At 36.4% G+C, this 22113-nt stretch overlaps 1 protein-coding gene across 1 annotated transcript in view; it reads left to right on the top strand.

Annotated features, from left to right (window-relative positions):
* Positions 1-22113, top strand: part of ZNRF2 (zinc and ring finger 2) — a 99065-nt gene that overhangs the window by 34727 nt on the left and 42225 nt on the right. The window contains exon 2 of the mRNA XM_032643199.1: positions 18899-18994. Coding sequence (XP_032499090.1) covers positions 18899-18994 — 96 coding nt within the window. The remainder of the gene's footprint in view (positions 1-18898; positions 18995-22113) is intronic.

The raw sequence follows: 22113 nt of genomic DNA, 5'->3' as shown, positions 1-22113 counted from the left end.
TTACTTTATTAATATTTATGTCGATAAGAAATCTCCACATCAAAGCCATGTTACTTTTAACAGAAAACAATATAATATTTAAAATATTTAAAAATATCTGCTACTATTTAAATTACAATTTTTGTTTTATTATTTTTGTCTCACATTTCAAATTAGTACATTAGTACATGGGGAAAAGTAGGTTTACTCATTCAAGTGTAAGATATAACTGTGATGGCACAAATATAATTTAACTCTAATTTTAGAATCTTAAAAAATGTAAATATTTTGAATACTTTGTCACTGTATATAATGTGTGCCCCAGTATTTTTTCTTTCAACATTTTTTTTGCATTTCCAATTAAAATTTTATTTTTTCATTTTTGGACAGTATAGAGTACAGTGAGAAGAGAGGATATATTTTTATTCTTTACTCTATCTTCCTATTTTCTCACCTGTGTTCTAACAGCTCTGCTTTAGCCAGTGAACCAGGTTCTTACACTTTCTCTTGCTCTTTAAGCCTTCCCAGTTGGATCTTAACCTTTCTTCTTTTGCTTCTTTGTTTTAAGTAGCTATTCTTGGGGAATTCTTTAAGTCTCTAATTCCATGTGAGTGAATGGAATCATTAAAGATTTTAAAATTTAGTTGATCAGGATGAGTGATAAAAGATTATCTCCCTTAGAAATAAAGTGCACACTAAAAATTTTAGGATTTTATTAAAATGTGAGTCCTCTAAGGGGGCTTCCCTGGTTGCGCAGTGGTTGACAGTCCACCTGCCGATGCAGGGGACCGGGTTTTTTGCCCCGGTCCGGGAAGATCCCACATGCCGCGGAGCGGCTGGGCCCGTGAGCCATGGCCGCTGAGCCTGCGCGTCCAGAGCCTGTGCTCCACAACGGGATAGGCCACAACGGTGAGAGGCCCGCGTACCGCAAAAAAATAAATAAATAAATAAATAAATAAATAAAATTAAAAAGTAAGTCCTCTAAGAATGTAATGTGCATATCATTCCCTGATCTTTTTGGAAAACATGTTTTTATGGTCGATGAGGGAGAATTTATACTATGATTACTTATCAGAAGAATATGTACCTCATTATGTCTGCGTCTCCTCATGTTTCGTGGCTGAGTGGAACATTTAAACTACTTAAATGTATGTTTTACCTGAAACAGCAACAGAAAGGCGCCAGATATTGTTCACCAAATAACTATTGTATAGTTATTCGGTGAACTGTTGTTCATTCCATCTTCTCCTACTTTCTAGAAAATTAAGTGTCACATATTTTGTTGTCTTTAATTTAGGTTTAATTCTGATAGTTGACAGCATGGTAAAACGTCCATGTTGTGTGTGGGTGTTCCTCTGTGTGTGAGAGAGAGGGAGAGAGGGTGGGAGGGAGGGAGAGAGAGAAGTAGAGGGAGGAGGGAGGAATGGGGGGGGTGGGAGAGAAAGAGAGAAACATAAGTGAGCCATGCTTTAAAAATGTCATCTAGCTAGCTCTTCAGAGCTGCCATTGTTAACTTGAACACTAAGGAGAGAATTGTGGAGAGAGAAAAAATTCCACACTTCATCGTCAAATTTGGGCAAGAGGAAGGATACATTAGAGGGAGTACTTTGCTGTTCATTCATTCAATAAATATTTATTGAGTGTCTACTGTACTTTGGCATGGTGCTGAGAGGTACATATCTTGATATGAAACATGAAGAAGATGTATTTTAAAATCATTATTTTTTTAGTTCAGAATATTTTGTATATTTTATATCTGTATTTGAAAGTTCTAAAGACATTTGACTTTCATTAAGACTGTAATATAATTAACTGCTTGTAGTTCTTGAAAAAATTTTGTCTAATGAAGTCTGGTTACTATGCTAGTAGTAATTTTGATCTCATTTACATTTTGAAAAGACCTAAAGAGCCTCAGTAAATTCAACTGAACCTTTAGTAGATCAGTTTTGGAATAGCTAACACATGGTAAGACAACATGTAAATATGATAGGAGCAATATGTGTGTCTTGCAGAACCTAAAATGAAACAGGTGATAAATACTCTGTTTCTAGAGCTTTGGTCATATGATTTCTGCAACTCAAGGGAACTGGAAACATGTCTGTTTAGAAGCAAACTATTTTGGGACATTGAGTTTATTGAGAATTTTAGTTGTACAGATTTTTCATAGTATTTTGCTTTAAGCCAGCGAGTATAAAAAGTTATAACTGTGGTGGTTAGAGTTCATTGTGATAATTATTCTTAAATCTATAGTTATTTAAATTGTTTCCCTTCATTTGATTTCTTTGTTAATCTAGAGCCATGACAAAACTAACATATGGCTTATACGTTACATATGATGCCATAGGCTAGTGGGCATTATGCCAGTGGTACTGTGTCCTTGGATGAGAAGCTGTGGCTCAAAGGTGCATTTCTCCATCTAGTATGTGAATTCCCAGAGCAAATGCCATTACTCTGTCCCCTGCCTCCCCTCTTCCCCTAACGAACAGAAAAATTCCAGAGCAGAGATTATTGTCCTATTTGTAAAAATGAATAAACTCTGACTACTGTTGAAGCTCGGTTCCAGAAGTGCCTTGCATACTGCTGGGATCTGAATATTTGGGCCCCCACCTCTGAAATTAATATGTTGAAAACCTAATGATGATGGTATTAGGAGATGGGGCCTTTGGGGTATGATTTGGTCATGGGAATGGAGGCTTCATGGAAAGGATTGGTGCCCTCGTAAAAGAGGCTCCAGAGAGCTCCCTGGCCCCTTCCACCATGAGAAGATGCAATCAGGAGGAGGGTCCTCGCTCGACCATGTTGGCACCCTGGTCTCCAGAACTGTGAGAAATAAATTTCTATTATTTATAAGCTACCTAGTCTCTGATATTTTGTTATAGCAGCCTGATTGTATCAGGCTAAGACATGTATCTAGTTAAAGTTTTCTAAACTGAGAATTCAGAGACAAAGCTACCCTTGGCACTGGGGCATCCTCCTATTCTGATAGTGGACTTGTTTCCATCAATGAAGGATAAAAACTTATTACCTCCCTTGGGCCTTTGTCTGTGTTTTGGTCATTCAGTGCCCTGTCTCACTGCCCTCCTCCCCCAGTGAGGATATGTGGCCATTTTGAGGTTCACTGATCAAAGATGTTCAATATATTGAATTTTACAACACTCATTTGAACTAGTTAAACCACTGATCCCTAGGTCCTTATACTGTTATTGGTATACTACTCATACTATAAATTAAGGACACCTTGTTTATATCGCCACATGGAATTTATTTAATTTTCCACAGGAGCAGACCTGCTGCATAGTACCGTAGTTTGTTTACTTTTCTACCATTCTGAATATCGTTTGGTTCTTCTGTTCCCCTTTCCAGGTGTTTAAAAAGAGCAGACAATTGTATCCTATTTGGCATTCTTATGTAAGGTAGATTAATTTCTTAATTCAGTCATACAGGTTTAAAAGAGAAAGATTTAATTGTTAGTTTTCCCAGAGAAAACATCCATGTTGCTGAAGATCTTTATTTTCTAATAAAGCCGTGATTTTCCATAACAGAATTATCTTTCTATGTATATTGTAATATAGGGCTCACACAAATTACAGTGACAGAGAAGCGTCCTCTGTCAGTTGTGGTCCTCCATTAAGATCTTATATAGTTACTCTAATCTATCACATTTGTAGATAATATGTATTTAAAATAGTCTACATAATAGAAAAGGCAAAATATAGGATGAGAAATAAAGGTAATGGGATATTTTGGGGAGTGAGGTGGGGGAAAGAGAAAAAAGTTGACAGAGTTGATTGATAAGCTAGAAGACAATAAAAATAATAAAATACTGAAAAATAAATTATTTTTCCCACTGTGCCCCCAGGGAAGCCCCTCCCCGCTTTTTAAACTACAAAGAAAACCTTCAGGACATATTAAAGTACCTTTGTAGAATATTTTATGAAACATTTCAGTGTGCTCATATTTAACATGAAAAAATAAAACTTCTTTGGATAGCCTTTCATTCAATCCAGTATTTGAATGTCTGCTAGTGTCATAATAGGCATACTAATGGCTTTGGGACTACAAAAAATAGATCATAATTTTCACTTAAAATTGCTCCATTTCCTTTTTCCATTCTCATTGGAAATAGTCCTTTTTAAAAAGATAGTATATGGGACTTCCCTGGTGGCGCAGTGGTTGAGAGTCCGCCTGCCGATGCAGGGGACACGGGTTCGTTCCCCGGTCCGGGAAGATCCCACATGCCGTGGAGCGGCTGGGCCCGTGAGCCATGGTCGCTGAGCCTGCGCGTCCGGAGCCTGTGCTCCACAACGGGAGAGGCCACAACAGTGAGAGGCCCACGTACCGCAAAAAAAAAAAAAAAAAGTATATGAAAAAATAATAAAGTAACAGAATTATCACAAGTGGGTACATGGTAGAAAATAATGACTTTCCCTGATGGACTTAAAATCTGATCCTGACATAAACTAAGCTCTTCAGTAACATTCCTTATGCAAATTGATACACACTGATGTTATTTTGTAGGTTCTTAAGGATTGTTTTCGATGATTTATAGAATTAGATATTTAAACATTTACTCTGGGAAATATGCCTATTGAGCAAGGTAAAAAATGTATTCTACTATCTTGTGGAAACATTTGCTATCCTGTCATTTTAGTTTTGTTAGAGGTATTTTTGTCTTTAAGTAGCTGTCATTTTTAAACAATATAGATTTTACCTAAGTGTTTCCCTTTGACTTTTTGAGCATCTTTTCTCTTGTAGCAGAAGTTTTACCAATTAGAAAATCATGATAGACAGAAAAGAGTCTACAGCTTATCTTGGGTTTTTTTTAGGTAAACTGGCTTACATTTTCTGAGGAAGTTTTTCAAATCAGATAATCCTATATTTGCCAAGCTCTGAACATGTCCTACTGGCAAATGAGATCTCGGTTTACACTCCAGACCTTTTGCTCTGTGTCATATACTGTATGAAACTTTGCTTATGGAAGTTGCTTTATTTACGTTTCTTTTTATTGGCATGTTTAGAATTTTACCTTTAAACTAAATATCTAAAAAAAAGAGGTGCAGTTTATTCCTGCAGACGATGTTTAGGACTGTTAAATTGCAGTTAGAATTACCAGTAATTAGAATTTCCTAATCTGCCTTTAATTGCACCACTGTTGCCTGTGTACAACTTAGGTCAACTATGCAATTCATTCATACATGCATTTAGATATTTTTCAAGTCTTGACTATAGGTCTACCTGGATGCTGGGGCAGGGTGGTTGTATAGAATACTTAGAAGAATATACAGTTTCTGCCTCACAGGTATTATCAAACTTGGGAGATAAAATCTACACAGAAGAAATGTAGTAGCTGCTGATATATATCAAATGAGTGTTATCAGTAAATGGAATATAGTAGGACAGAGAAGGACATGGTTTTGAATTCTTTTAAAAGGTTTTATTGAGGTAGTAAGACAATCTGGGCTTGAAGGGATGGGAGTAGATTTTTAATACATAAGAGAAAAGGATATGGACTTAACAGCAAAGGCATAGAGGTATGAATGGGTGTATTCTTTTGGAAGAAGAGGATTAAATTGCCTACACCAAGTTTGTATTAGGGTAATAGTGATTATGCAAAAAGTCTAGTGTAGGGGAAAATATGGTACGCCTGTGTGTGTGTGTGCAGTAATGTAAAAGATCACAAGTCAGGATGCTGTGGTAGAAAGCTTGATAGCTTAGGAATCAGAAGAGCTGAGTTCTGTCACTTGATTTCTTTGCACTTAGACTGCTCTTCTCTTTAAATGAGCAGTTTAGACCAAGACAGTCTGTAGACTCCTTGAGCTTAATATTCTTCATTTCCGATATTGAAGATAGGAAATGGCAACTACTGTTTTGTGTATTACTTGGAGAGATTGGTGTAGCAAATTGAGGTCACCTGCTTTAAAAATCTCCAGAATACAGTCCTCTGTCATTGATTCATTCCATTGTCTGTCACTTTCGGTGCACATATACCTAAGAGAGTTATAAGCCTATAGTTTTCTTTAGGAATTATATTAGTCAGTTAAATCACCTAATTGAGATTAGAAGGAATAGAGCTTTGTTTAAGGGAAAGTGTAGATGAATAGATTTGATTTCGGGTAACGTGGAGTGCCAGCTTTGGGTAGAGAACATCGATAAGCACTGGGAAGGGTGAGCACACCTGGGAGGAGCAGAATATTTGGGTTTTTAATAAAGGTTGAAGTAGAAGAGTACTAAAATCAGGCATCTATTTTATCTCCACAGCAGCCAGCACAGTTTATCTTCCTGTTCTTTCCCCCTGAATTCTGGTAGTGGTTGAGAGGATAGCTTTTCCAGTATGACGCTTTCTGGCTGGTTTCTTTATTTTGTATTTTTATAGCTATCAACTAAGCAAGTGCATTTAGATGACTTGTTTGCAGTTGTAGAGTAACGATTTGATATTTAAATCTCATAATAGTACCTGATTCTTTCATCTTTGATCTTACCCAACAAATTCTGACTGTGGTAGCAGATTTTTCCTGCTGATTGGTGTACAGTGTCCCTTGGTGACTACAGGGGAATTGGTTCCAGGACCCCCATGGGTACCAAAATCCACCCATGCTCAAGTCCCTTATATAAAAAATGATGTAGTATTTGCATATAACCTATGCACAGTTTAAATCATTTCTAGATGACTTGTAATACCTAATACAATACAAATGCTGTGTAAATAGTTGCCAGGGTATGGCAGATTCAGGTTTTATTTTCTGGAATATTTTTTCTTCCTCAGTATTTTTTGTTTGTTTGTTTTTGGTTTTTTTTTTTGTTTCTTGCGGTACACGGGCCTCTCACTGTTGTGGCCTCTCCCGTTGCGGAGCACAGGCTCCGGATGCACAGGCTCAGCGGCCATGGCTTACGGGCCCAGCCGCTCCACGGCATGTGGGATCTTCCCGGACCGGGGCGCGAACCCATGTCCCCTGCATCGGCAGGCGGACTCTCAACCACTGCGCCACCAGGGAAGCCCACTCCTCAGTATTTTGATCCCAGTTTGTTGGATCTGCAGCTATGGAACCTGCTCATACAGAGGGCCTACTATATTTACCAAACGTGGGTGTAGGAGCAATCCTTTATTGCTTGTGGAAGGAGGAAATGTACAAATACTAAGTAAATGTAGGGTTGGGCCACAGGAAATATAAAGAATCTTTTTGCCTTAGTCATCAAAGTGGAAAACGATAGGTATTCACAGTTACTGGTGCTACTGGTGTTTATTTTACTATATTAAGTAACTTTAATATCGCAGGTACATCTCACTGAATTGTTACAGGAAGTTTTCCTTCAGTCCAAAGAATCTGGATTTTACCATTAAAGAATGTCATTTTAGAACAGTACTGTTTTAAGAACTTAACGAAGAGTAAGTGAATTGTCTAAAAGTTGAAAAGGGACAATTTCAATAAATAATAGCCACTGTTTATTGAATACCTACTATGTTTTAGGCACTTTATATACATTATTGTAATCTTTAATCCTCATCAGATTGCCAGTGTATGTAAGTGATATTATCAATGTTTTATAGGGAAAAAATCAGACCTGGAGGACTTAAGTACTTGCCTTCCCTGGGGTCATATAGTTTGTGTGTAGTAGAAACTACATATCCACGTCTGTACCCAGGTCTTTTGGACTTCAAAGACTGTATTTTCACTAGACTATTAAAGCTAGTAAGGAAGATAGACATACAAGTAAGTAATTAGAGTGCCATGTGCTATATTGCAGTATTGGAAGTATCATCAAAGTACAGAAGAGCTACAAAGGGAGGGGATGATTAAATCAGCATTGAGGTGGAGCATTCTATAGCCTTTACGGAAAGACTCTTGGAGAAAGGTGACTCCTGTGTGGGGTTTTGATGACAACCTAGAAGTTCTCTAGGGTAGAAGAGAGAGAATAATAACATTAGTGTTTCAATACCTCTGTACTTAGCTTTAAAAGAACAGGGTGATCTAGCTCATTTCTACTGTTCATTCTCTTCTTGCATCTCAGTCTTTCTTGTTCCTTTTATACACAACAAGATCATGCCATTCTCATCTCAATTTTTGTTAGGTATATCATTTTTACATTGTTGACATTCCTAATATTTATATACTGTAGCAATAATTCCTACCATTCTTTATAACTATTCAATTAAATAAGTAATAATGTGTCTAGTGTAGTACCAGTGTATGTGTGTATGTACATATAAGTGTGTATGTATGTGTGTGTGTGTGTATATATATATATATATATATATATATATATATATATATAAAACACCACAGCATGTCCATTCCTGAATTCTTTATTTTGTTTAATCTCTTGATTGGGTCTTATTTTTTCTTTCACTTTTATATGGAATCTTTTTTTTTTGAATTTTATTTTATTTTTTATACAGCAGGTTCTTATTAGTTATCAGTTTTATACACATCAGTGTATACATGTCAATCCCAGTCTCCCAGTTCATCCCACCACCCCCCCCCCAACCCCCCACCGCTTTCCCCCCTTGGTGTCCATACATTTGTTCTCTACATCTGTGTCTCTATTTCTGCCCTGCAAACTGGTTCATCTGTACCATTTTTCTAGGTTCCACATATATGTGTTAATATACGATATTTGCTTTTTCTCTTTCTGATCTTGATTGGGTCTTGAGTCTTTGAACTTTTGAGGATATAGATTACTTGAGTCCTAATTTTTTCCCCCTTTTTAAGAGTTCTGAAGACACCCCCATCCCCTCACACACATAAAATGTGTCCCAAGTAAAATCTGTGTATTATTCTGTGGATAATTCCGAGACCAGTATTATTTCTGCCATCCTCACTGTCAATTGTAGACATCTTACATTTTCTGTGTAGATATTCACTAGGATTCTTTCTTTTACTATCTTTGGTAATTTTGTTCTGTGCTTTGGATTCAAGTCTCTTCTTTGAGAGAGTCAATTAGCCTTTTGTTTTCCATACATTTCATCTTTTTTCAAATCACTGTCATCTCTGTTTTGTTTTTCATAATTCTGCAGTCCATGTCAGTGATGTTATCCTTAGTTATTTCTACTTCCTTCTGATTTCTTCTGTAGTTTTTATTTCTGTTACCGGTATACTGTTATATTTAATTTATTTCCTGAACTATGACAGCTGTTTCTTGAGTTAATTTTCTGAGTTGTCTAATTTATCTGCCTTTTTAATGTTTTTGTTTTCCTTAAGTGGTAGATTCAATGGTTAGGTCCCATAATGAATTCTTTCTCATTATTCATCAAAGAATGGAGCCAATTCTAGTTGGGCCTGTTGTAAGTGAAGACATTGTGTGTGTGTGGGGGAGAGGGGGCGGAGGAAGTGATCTGGGGCAGCCTACAGCTTCAGTTGAGATATGTTCCTACAAAAACATTTTCACTTGGCTAATATGTTCTATGCTTTTCTTCCTTTAAAATAGTTTTTAAAAGTAAACTAATGTAATATATGTATATATTTTGAAAATACAAAATAGTCTTAAAATAAAAATCATCGTTCTCTTGCATCAACCTTCCCCAACTCCGAGTTTTTAATTTCTGGGGATGCCTATTTTCAACACTTGTAGGTGTTGGTTATAACATTTACCTTGGTTGGTTATAAATATTACTATTTATATTTACTGAATATTACTATTTATAAATAATGTGCCTATATTCCTGTTTTTATTTTACTTTAGATGCTATTAACTGCCTATTATGGAAGATGAGGGTTTACATACCTCACCTGGCTTTATTTTTATCTTTCCACCTTTTGAATGTCTTTTTAAATGACAGTTTGCTTAAATTGATATTGTTTATGGCTATGGATTATATTTCCTTTTATGTGTTTGTCTCATAGTTAATAATTGCCTCATCTATTTGCTTACTTAATTTTCTAAGTTCCTATCAGTTTTTCCCAAACTTGCCCAAAGAATTATAAAACTAAGTACAGTACTGTTTTCCACATGATTAAACACATCAAGAGACCTTATCAGTTCACTCCCTACTCCTCCCCCATCCCCTCCTCCCCTGCATTTCCCTCTCCTCCCTTCCCCCCCATTCCCCTTCTCTGTCCTCTCCTCTGCCTTCTCCCGCTTCTTGAGCAGTCTACTCTCCTTACAATCCGGACTAATAACCTTCCAGACCTGCTGTACAACTATCCAAGGACTTTCCTTCACCTTTCTCCTATGAGAGATCTTGTTTCCTTGGTCTTGCTGTCTTTGTCTTGTTTTCCTCTGCTCTGTTTGCTCCCTTGTTTTAGTGGATAACATGTTCTTAGAAGTTTCTCAAGAGTGCACATGGGAAGGAAAGCTTTTGATGCTTTTTTAATCAGGAAAATATGTTTTTATCAATCAAGTGTGAATATGTAATAGTTTGTATATATAGTCTAAGTGAAAGTTTTTTTAGAATTTTGAAGTTATTGCTTCACATCTTTCAAGTGTTGCTGTTGAGAACACTTAACGCCATTCTGATTTTGAAAAACAATTGGACTAGACTCTCCAAAAATATTACTATCATGAAAGACAGAATATAAAAGTCTGGGAAACTGTTTTAGATACTTTACAGTGATCTTTTTTCTTTTTGAAAACTTTTAGATTTTGTTCTTTATTCCTTAATGCTCTGTTATTTCCTGGTAGTGTACTTTGGTATGGCTCTTTATTTTCAGTTGTTGTATGGGTACATTCTTGCAATCTGTATGCTCATGAGCTTCAGTTTGGGAAATTATGTCTTTGATGGTTTCTTCCTCTTTTTTCAATTCTGTTTCTAGCTGATTAGATGTTAGACCACCTGGATTGATCTTCTGATTTTATTATTTACTCTCCTGTTTGACTTTTGCTTTTACTTACTGGGAGATTAAAAAAGATGAGTAATGGATTAGGCTAAGAATTAGGCTCTGGATCCAGAACGCCTGTTTGAATTCTGCGTTGCCAGTTTCTAACTGTGTGATCTTATATAAGTTAATTACCCTTTCTCTTTTTTATCTGTAAAATAGGGTTAATATTGAATAGCAGTGCCTAACTCAAAGGATGTGAGGATAAATAAGTTAATTCATCCAAAGTGCTTAGATAATTTCCTGGTACATAGTAAATGTTAATTGTTATTATCGTTTGGCATCATTGTTACCTCAAAGTTAATACTTTAACCATCTATTCGAATTCTTAATTTCTACCAAAAGTTTAATTTTCCAGAGCTTTTGTTTGCTTCTCTGTTCCTAGTTTTATAGCCTCCTGTTCTTATTTCATGGATTTAGTATCATCTTGAATTATTGGGACAATTGAGGAAATTTGGAAAAAACCTCCAACATATAAGGTGGACACCAAAACAAATATATAGAAACAAAAATAAATAGATAGAAGCAAAAATAAATAGAAATATTTTAATTATAAGATTTTTGGGGTGTCAGCAGTGTTGAAGTTTTTTTGTTTTCTGCATTGACTCTTTTATCATAGTTTCCCTTTTCTATTAATTTGTTTTGGTGTACATCTTATATGTTGGAGGCTTTTTCTAAATTTCCTCATACTTAGGTTCAAATTATATTTGGCAGAAATATACTTAAGTATCATGTTCTCAGTGTGTCATATCAAGGAGCACAGATAGTCAGCTTGCCCTTTTGTTGGTGATACTAAGTTTAGACATTTGTTTAAGGTAATGTCAGCCAGTTTCTCCATTTTAAAAGTACCTTTTAATCTTTGTTAATTAAGTGATTTGGGGTTGATATTTCAGAATGTGTAATTATCCATTTGTACTTTCACATTCTTATTAAATTTAAAATATTTAATTTATTATGTCATCCATTTTTATGTTTAGATTGTCCAAATTTGACAGGGAGAAGCCCTTTGAAACTGGCTTCTGTGCCTTTTTGTGTGTCCATATCAGTTTTTGAGCACTTCCTTAATCTGGCACAACAAGATATTCAAGGCTCAACTTTTACTCCCTGCCCCAGACTTAGAACCAGCTTTTTTTTCAAGGATCCCTGGTTCCTTTTTGTGGGGGGAATGATATTTAGAACCCAAGATCTGGGGGTAGATCCTTTTTGCTACTGAAGTATCATTGCTTCTAGGCTCTTTTAGTGGACTGAGCTAAATAAGTGTGTGTGTGTGTGTGTGTGTGTGTGTGTATTTTTCTTTGTATCTGTTTGATATATAGTTAAGTTCATTTGTTTCCATTTATATTTACTTTTACTAGGGACTTTCCTCATCCTTTTTTATTTTTAATTTTTGACTACATATATTAACATTGTTCAAAAGTCAAAAACTTTATTACTTGGCGCAGCCAAATAAATAAATAAATTTTTAAAAAAAACTTTATTAAATATTTATATTTTTTTAAAACTTTATTAAAAATAAAGTTTTTTTCAAACTTTATTAAAAACTTTATTAAAAGGTGGACTCAGGAGTACCTTCTTTAAGTTTTTCTTTCACTACATTCTCATTTACCACCTGTAAGTAACACGTATGTAAACCTTTTTTTTAATAGTTTTTTTAAAAATTTATTTTATTATTTATTGTTTTTGGCTGCGTTGGGTCTTCATTGCTGCGCACAGGCTTTTCTCTGATTGTGGCGAGCGAGGGCTGCTCTTCGTTGTGGTGCGAGGGCTTCTTGTGGTGGCTTCTCTTGTTGCAGAGCATGGGTTCTAGGCGCATGGGCTCAGTAGTTGTGGCTCGCAGGCTCTAGAGCGCAGGCTCAGTAGTTGTGGCACACGGGCTTAGGTGCTCCGTGGCATGTGGGATCTTCCCGAACCAGGGCTTGAACCCGTGTCCCCTGCATTGGCAGGCAGATTCCCAACCACTGTGCCACCAGGGAAGCCCCTGTAAACCTTAATTAGAAATTTATCCTTCCTTGTTTTTCTCTTTGCAGGTATACACGTACACATGTATTCTTAGTTAACCTTCTTTCTTGCACAGTAGCTAGCATAACATACGCCTGCCTTTTCACATTGTTTTTTCCAGTTAATATAGCCTGGGTATCTCTTCATATCAGTTTATAGAGACCGTTCTCATTTCTTTTTTATAGTTGTGTAGTAACTCCGTTGCATAATGCATAATTGTTTATTCACCGAGTCTCTTATGTGTTTGCAATATTATGCTGTTTCAAAGAGTGCCTCAGTAAATTACTGTGTTTGTGTGTGTTTTAATTAAAACATAAATGTATTATGTCTTGAGGTTCTGTGAGTAAGGTAGGACCAGTAGATGGGCTTCCCACTTGGGATCTCTCAGGCAGTTGCAGTTGGAAGTTGGGATTGGAGTCATCTGAAAGTCAGAGTAACTCAACATTCAAGGTAGCTCACTCAGTATGCCTGGAACTTAATGATATTGGTTGTTAGCTCAGAGTTCAGCTTGAGCTGTCAGCTGGAATGCCTACCCATGACCTCTCTGTGTGTCTGGAATTCACAGAGCGTGTCAGCTGGGTTTGAGAGGGAATGTCCCCAAAGTGAGCATCCCAAAAGGCCCAAATGGGAGCTGCAAGCCATCTTAAGATTTATCTCAGAAATCCCAGAATATCAGTCATGTATTCCATTGATCAAGCAAGTTATTAAGGCTGGCCCAGATTCAAGGGGAGGAGAATTAGACTCCTTAATGTGAGGAACAGGATGCGTGAAATTGACAGCAGCTATCTCTGGATAGCTTTTTGTGGGGGGAATGATATTTAGAACCCAAGATCTGGGGGTGGATCCTTTTTGCTACTGAAATGTCATTGCTTCTAGGCTCTTTTAGTGGACTGAGCTAAATAAGTGTGTGTGTGTGTGTGTGTGTGTGTGTGTGTGTGTGTGTGTGTGTGTGTGTATGTGTATGTATATTTCTATATAGGTAGGTTGCTAGTGCGCTTTCTAGCAACCATAACTCACATCCCTTCCATATGTAAAGTGTACTCACTTTGTTCCTAAGACCCAGACAATCTCATTCCACTAAGGGATCAATTTGAAGTCCAGGATCTTGTTATCTAAGTCAAGTCCAGATATGGTTGAAGCTTCTTAGGTGCAGTTCCTCCAGTACAGCACCTTGTAAACAGTTTCTCTTGACCTGAAGACCTTTACAGAGATCTTTATTTCTCCATACAGCTTTGAGTTATTATCTAGTATCCTTTCATTTCACCTTGTAGGACTCCATTGAACATATCTTGTAGGGCAGGGCTAGTGGTAACAAACTCTCTCAGCTTTTATCTGGGAATTTCAAAATTTCTCCCTCACTTTTGAAGAAGTTTTGCTGGATATAAGATTCTTAGTTGACAGTCTTTTCCTTTGAGCACTTTAAATATATCCGCCAACTGCCTTCTGGAGTCCAAAGTGTATCATGAGAAATCTGCTTGTAATCTTATTGAGGATCCCTTGTACATAATGACTCACTTCTCTCTTGCTGTTTTCAATATTATCTTTTTGTCTTTTGAAAGTTTGATTATAATGTATCCTGATGTGGCCTCATCTTACGTGGAGGTTGTTGAGCTTCTCAGATGTTTATATTCATGTCTTTCTTCAAATTTGGGAAGTTTTCAGCTATTATTCAAATGTTTTCTCTACTCTCTTCTCTATTCTCCTTCTGAGACTCCCAAATGCATATTTTGGTTTGCTTGTTGGTGTCCCACAGGTCTCTCTTAGACTCTGTTCACTTTTTTCAAACTTTTTTCTTTCTGTTCCTCAGACATGATAACTTCTATTGTCCTATCTTAACGTTCACTGATTCTTTCTTTGCCTTGTTCAAATCTGCCTTTGAATCCCTCTAGTGAGTTTTTCATTTCAGTTATTATACTTTTCAGCTGTAGAATTTCTTCTTCGTTTCTATTTAAGTTTTCTATCTATTGATATTTTGTTCATACATCATTTTCTTGAGTTTCTCCACACCTTTCTTTAGTTCTTTGAGCATCTCTAAGACAGGCATTTTAAAGTCATTTTCTAGTATATATCTGCCATCAGTTCTTTTTCATGGGCAGTTTCTTTTTTTTTTTCTTTGAATGGGCCATACTTTCTTGTTCATTTGTATGCCTTATTTTTTGTTTTTTTCTGAAAACTGGACATTTAAATCTAATAATGTGGTAACTCTGGAAATCAGATTCTGCCCCTTCCCTGGGGTCTGCTGTTTTTTATTATTGTTTTTTGGGGGTGTTGTAGGCTGTCTCTGTGCCAAGGATCATCAGCCTGAGGTATAAACTTCTCAGGTCTTTTTGGACTCTTTCCTGAATCTGCATAGTCACTTTCTAATTTTCCTCATATAACCAATTGTTTTGAAATGTGCTGGTCTTTAATGTCTGGCTCTCCAAAGGGGAAAAAAGAGAAAAACGAAGAGGGCCAGAGAGGCACAATCCCTTTAAATCCCCTTGAAGTCTCTTCAGCTAGAGGGGAAGGGGCTTACAATAATAGAGGGAGGTCCAACAACAGTGACTGCCTTTTTCTTTGTCTGTGCCTCCTGGATCAGAAGCAGCAATCAGCAATCAGAGCGCAGATTCCCAGTATTTGGAGCACAGGGTCCTTTTTGCCTACCCTCACTCCTGTGATCTGTGTGCAAGGTGCTCCAGGAACAGGTGCACCACTGCCTGCCATGTGGCTGGGATTGGGGGAAGGATAACTGCCTCTGTGCTAAGAGCTGAAATGAACCGCAATGTATTGTCCAAGTCTTCTTTCCTTTGGAAGTTGCAAGCCTTCAACAGATTCCAGACTTCCACAATAGTTCCTTCAAACAAATTCCGCCCATTCAATTTTTGTCTAGGTGGGAAGGTAGATTCCCTTAGTGCTTCCTACTTTGCCATCTTCCCATAATCCTCTATCTGTGCATGTGTTTTCTGGTATTGGTGGGGGCATACCTTCAAGGAGAGATCCTAGAAGTGGGATTGCAGGATCAGAAGGTAAATACACTTGTAATCTAGTTAGATGTTGTGAAATTACCCTCTGTAGAGGTTGTACAATTTTGCATTCCTACTAGCAACATATGAAAGTACCTGTTTCTCCAAAGCCTCACCAACCATGTGTTGTCAAACTTTTGAGTTCTTGCCAATCTGGGAAGAGTAATGATATCTTAATGTAGAGATAAAGTAAAGCCCAAGGAGAGAAAACAGTATGTACAAAGAACCACCTGGATTTTTAGTTAAAACAGAGTGAAATAAACACATGTGTTTCTTTCCTCCCTCCTTAACACACTAAAATGAGAGTAAAGAAATAAACAGAAGAACTTGAGAGGAAAGTGCTTCTTTCATTATGACACTGCAGTTTTTCATGTGTTTAAGCGTTAGTTACATATCTTTCTTTTTGGTGAGATGTCTGTTTAAAACTTCTGCCCATTTTTCTAACAGGTGTTTGGTTTTCCTCATTTTTTAAAGAGTTCTTTGTATATTAAGGATATTGTCCTTTTGTGATAAGAGTTGTAAATATTTTCATTAGTCTTTTGAATTTGTTTCTGCTGTGTTTTCATGTGCAAATTTCTTTCTTTTATTCCATTATGTTTATGAGAGAAGCCCTGAAAAGCTGTTTGGAAGCTCTATATGTAAGACTAAGACTTGTGAACAGACAACGATCTCTTGCTGTTTCATTCTGTGGAACTTTTGATTTAAGAGAAGACTCTACCAGTGTCTTGGTAGAGATAGAGAAAAGGAGATTGTTGGGAAGGGCCCTTTTCCATACACAGATATTTATTTATTCCCTTGTTTTTTTCCCTTCACCTTGCTGTGCCTGGTGTCCTCAAGCCAATCTATTTTGGGTCTTTTTTTTTTTTTTTCCTGTAGTAGACCTTCATTCTCCTGCTCTATTTGGGAAACTGTAGTTGCTTGGCTATATGTCATGGGTTGGAGACTTGGGGATCTTTTTTATTAAGTCTTTCAGTCAGTCTAGATTTTAACCACACGCCTCACCATTGTTTTGGGAAGTTATTGGAGGTATAGATTCCTGAGTCCTTCGAGAATTATGTAGTGAGAATTGGCTTACTTCTGCAGACACTTAGGATGTCTGTTTTCTCAGTCCTGTTAATTCCTTCATCTGTTCTCATCTGCTGCTGTCTCCTTTCAAGTTCTTTATCTTGTTATATTTATTCTCACTTTTAGTAGATTTTAGGTGTAAGGAGAAAGAAACACATCAATTCATTGTATTTAATTAGAAATGCAGTGTTCTTTATACATACAGTTTCTCTCCTTAGGCTCTACTTTGTGGGCAGTTGGATGGCTCTCAATGGTTCATGGTATTTCACTTCTGTTTGATAATTTAGAGTTTATGTGCCAGTACTCAGATGATTTTGATCAGCAGTTGGAAAACTGGGTACCTTTTTTTTTTTTTAAGTCCTGTGTAACTTCAAGGGAAGAAAGTTTTTACAATTTTAATCAAAAGATTATTATTGGTCCTGGAAATAGGAATGCTGCTTGAGAGTCTCTTTGTCTTCTCCCCATTTGATCCATATTTTGCAGTATTGCTATAGTCTGTGTTAGGGGATTATAGCTATTTTGTAGTTTAATTTTAGATTAATCCCCTTTGCTTTTTCTTCTTTTTCATTTTGGTGGTTTTGAAGAAGTGGGAAGTAAACATACCTTTATTCCTTTCTCTTAAAATGTATTTAATACAGTGTGAAAAACTGTGCTCAAAAACATGTATTTCATTTAAGAAGTCGAATAACCGTATTAAGTACCCATGCCAAAACCTTTTCTTATTCAGTAAAGCTTTGCACGAGGTATGACTCTAGTCTGACATGTTGGGTTGCAGTGAGTTCCATGTCACGACAAAGGGAAGAGAATGTCTGTAAGAACACACATGTACTAGAAGTAGAGCTACCAGATTCTGAGGCAGCTTTAGGGACTGGTTTTTTTTTTCACCACCCTTCTTATTAGTTGTTGTCTTTCACAGCACTTTGCTCCTCTCTGCACATCTGCTCTAAGATCTCCATGTGAACCATTTTCCTGTGCTTACTGATAGTTTCTGTTCTCTTATAAATTCAGACTACAGAATAGACACCCCACCACCCCAGTCTCTCTTAACCTTTACCTACATGTGACCTTTCTGCTTCAGCTGTCTACAGCTGACCAGTGTACTCTCTTGCTCTTTCTTAAGTCATTAAAAACAAATTGGCCCAGACCATCTTTTTGTGCCACCCTGGTTTGTTGTTCCTAACCAAACCATAAATGGACTTTCTTGGATCAGTTCACTTCTCAAGCAGGTTGGGGATGTTGGAGAAGGGAGCAGTAGGTCAGCAGGGAAGCAGCAGGGAACCATGGATGGACAGTTACCCTTGGTAAGTAAGGGAGCAGGATAGAGCTGAATGCATAACATTTCCTCCTTCAGTCTCTACCAATTTATTTTTAATAGAGTACTTCAGGCAAATACTTAGTACAGATTGAATATTGTAGGAAACTAGCTAATATTTGTATCAAAATTGACGAGAAATCTGTTTGGTGCTATTTTCTGTTTGCATTGTGACTTCAGAAGCATGGTATGGCCGTAAGACCACTATACTAGGAGTCAGGATAGATTCTAGACCTGATTTTGCTGTTCTGTGAAAGGCTTCACTTTCTTCATTAGATAAATTTTGTAAAGGTCAGTGGAGTAGAATAGTTTCTAAGGTACTACCTAGCTATAAAACCTTGCGACTCAAATTATACTATAAGCTGGGAAAGGTACTTTCTGCAAGGATGATCAGAATAAACAGCTATTATAATGAAATCATAAGTTCAGATTAATGTAAAAAATTAGAAACAAGAATGATTGGACCCATACATTAGAAAAGGGTGCAAGAGTTTTGTAGTGAACTAAATTCTCCTCATTTAAGCTTGTTTTATTTGAAATCAGGTGCTGTTTATAAACTGATTTAAGTCAGATATTATAGTCACAAACTGTTTTCCCAACTTAAGTTGCACATAGGTAGTGTATTAGTGTAAGTGTAATATTGAAGTTTGAAATTCTTCTTCCTGCTTTTTTAAAAAGCATAGTTGGATATTCAAAGTAGTGAAGTAACATGGATTTCTTTTACTTTTTAGGATTTAAGTGTCCTGTATGCTCAAAATTTGTACCCTCAGATGAAATGGATTTGCATCTTGTGATGTGTTTAACAAAGCCAAGAATAACCTATAATGGTAAGTCCAGTGCTTTAAAATAATACTTTAAATTAGAATTATCTTAGATTTTATGAATTTCGTGTTTCAGGTAAAAGTTAAAAGGCCAGGAAGGACTATGAGCCCTGAGCTAACTGGTATCCTAATTAGGTCTGGTGCTTTGGCTGTGCCATTCTTACCTGACCACAATCTCCAGATACTCAAAACCATGGGAGAGATTTTCAATGTAGTCCTGGTACATTTTGAAATAGACTTGAAAAAAAAAAAAGGAATAGTTCATTAGTGACTTTAGATGAATAGAATGAAATAAAGGAAAAATGAGAGCTTTTCCCAGAATTTCATAGATAAAAAGACAAACTTCAAAATCCGTGGAGAAATTTTAGATTTTTCAAATGTAAAATTCGGTTTGAAATAGAATGAGTAAGAAGAGTACCAGTAAACAGTGAAGCCAGTTGAAAGATCGACTTCTTGATCAGCAAATGTTTTTTCAGTACCTGTCAGGTATGAGGTATATAGTGTTAGGAACTTGGAATATAGCAATGAATAAAACAGATGGATCCTACAGCCTAGGATCAACCAAAGGGTAATCAATGTAGTAACACTTAGTCAATAATCTGAGATTTCTCCTCAGATTACAGAAATCTTGTCGGGGTAAAATTTAACACTGAAGTGAACACGTTATTTTGAGTAGCTTTTTTGCAAAATGTTTTAGGAATCTCTGTCTTGATAAGGTAGTGCTTCAGCCACACTATTATAGTAATAATTGAGCACTTTTTCCCATTTTCCAGTGTATAAGTGAAAGTAGCTTTTAGCATTTCCTTTGAATAGTAAATGTACCTGTTGATTATTATATATAAACCTTTCTGCATTAGGAAATTGAATTGGCTACTTTTCATAATCTAATTGAGATTCAGTTACTTAAGAAATAAAAGACATTTTTATTCAGGTTCAAAATTTGAGGTAAAATTGATTGGGCTTGTTTCTTATACTTACTCTATTATCATTACCCTCCATAATTATTACGTTTATTACAAGTGTTTTTAAAATAAATATCCTTAAATCTTAAGATTCTGGCCTTGAATTTTAAAAGCCAAGTGTATTTCCTTTTACCATATAATATATTTGCATATAATCTTAGTATTCTGTTTATTTACTTTTTGTGTAGTGTATTTGGATATAGTCTTGTTATGTGTTGATATTTGGCAGTTTTTAATTTCCTGATTTAACTGTGCTCAAGTCATTAAAGTTTTCTACTAGATCACTTGTGTGGTGGCTTAAAAAGCAATATGTAACCCTCTGCTTGGGGATACTGTGATCCAAGAATTCAGGTTTTAAATATTTGACAGTATTCCAATTTAGAAGTTAGTAAACTTAATGTAAAAAGCAAATAAAGTTGCAGACATTTTTAAGAATGGCTTCCTACTTTAAGGTAGTTAGACCTGAAATTTTTTAATTTGTTACCTATAGATTAACGTCTATAAACATTCACAACAGGAGGCAAAAACAGCTTCTTTATAAACATATATGATTCTTGAATTTTTTAAATGTGGACAGTGGCCAACTGTGAGTTAAAAGAAGGAGGAGCTGTGATTGACGGGTTTAGGTTAGATAGAGGTGGCAGATTGGTAATGTACTTTCCCATCACAGGCTAGGAGAATTCTAAGGTTTTGAAGGCAGAGCCCTGTAGGGGAGGAAAAAATAATCCCTTTACCTTTCTGAGTTCTTGGCTGAGACCCCTGTAATAAAAGACAGATTAACAAGAGGAAAACAAATACAAATTTATTAACAAGTATACCTCCTGGTGTACATAGGAGGTACCCAGGGGAAAAATGAGCTGATCTCCAAGGTGATTTAGAGTGTGGGCTTAAATAGCATCTTCAGCTAAAGACAAAGAAGAGAGTGAGGGTGGGGAGGCCAGTTGTGGGGGGTCACCAGGAAAATCATGACAAACAAGAGGTCTGTTACGTGGATATAGGTTAGTGCCTGCTCCACTGAGAAGATTCTCTTGGAGTAAACTTTGTGATTTAGAGCAGCCCTCCTTCTCTTCCTGGTAGTGAGAAGGAAGACACCCTTGCAAATGGAGAGTTCTTCTGTTCAGTATTATGTAACAATCTAAATGGGAAAAAAATAGACACATGTATATGTATATGTATAACTGAATCACTTTGCTGTACACCTGAAACTGTCAGCACGGTTAATCAACTATGCTCCAATAGAAAATAAAGAGTTTTTAAAAAAACGTATATTTCCCTGACTAAAGGGTAACTTCTACTTTCAGAGCTTCTCTTGAGTCTGCTATTTCTCAGTCATTTAAAAAATAATCCTTATGCCAAAGAAGCATGTTTTAGGGTAGCATATTCTGCTACCCTTCAGTCACCAAAATCTGATCTATCAACGATATGAGCCTGTGTGAGAACCAGCCCCTTTAACACCTAAGCAATAATCTAGGATTATTATGAAGTTTAGAACAAGGTGAGTTGGAGAATCCTGAAATGGAATCTTTTTAGTCAGCTGGACTCCTCACAGCTTCATATTTTAATTCCTAAAAGTTGATTTCGTAGAGAGAGATGCATTAGAGAGATTGGGTCTCTAAATGGTGTTAATACTCAAACAAGAATTTTATTCAGTGTAGTGCTTATTAACTAAAACCTTTTGCAGCCTTTCCTAAAGTAGCTAGATCTATAATTTTTAAATTTATTTGTTAAATGTGTATTAATTGAACTGTCTACAGACATTCACAGTTAGCAAGGAGAATAGTTGGGCTTATTTTTCAGGCTGGGTATTATTTATAGTCAAACTCCTGAATAGGATGAATTCCAGAAATTTGACTATAACTTGGTGATTCGGAGTTTCAAATTCATATTCACAGAGATGATATTCTGAATGTTGGTTTGATTTACCAGGCTAGCCCACAGAAGCTTTCTTATTGTTTTTTAATCTGTAATATATTCAAATACCCAAGTCCTGGCAACTGAAGAAGAAAATTGACTCGCCAGGTGAAAGCTCTCAAGATTTAGGCAACTGGCTCAGCAGAAGTTCGGGTAGGAGGCCCAAAGCAATCATGGCAGGGAATGATTCAGAGTGATGTGAGTGGTTATGTATTTGCGGGTGGTATTCTTGGCAGAATGGAAAAAAAGTTC

The sequence above is a fragment of the Phocoena sinus genome, chromosome 9 (genome assembly GCF_008692025.1).
Source record: "Phocoena sinus isolate mPhoSin1 chromosome 9, mPhoSin1.pri, whole genome shotgun sequence".
Lineage (NCBI taxonomy): Eukaryota > Metazoa > Chordata > Mammalia > Artiodactyla > Phocoenidae > Phocoena > Phocoena sinus.
The sequence above is the reverse complement of the archived record's forward strand: the minus strand, read 5'-3'. Positions and strand labels throughout refer to the sequence as shown.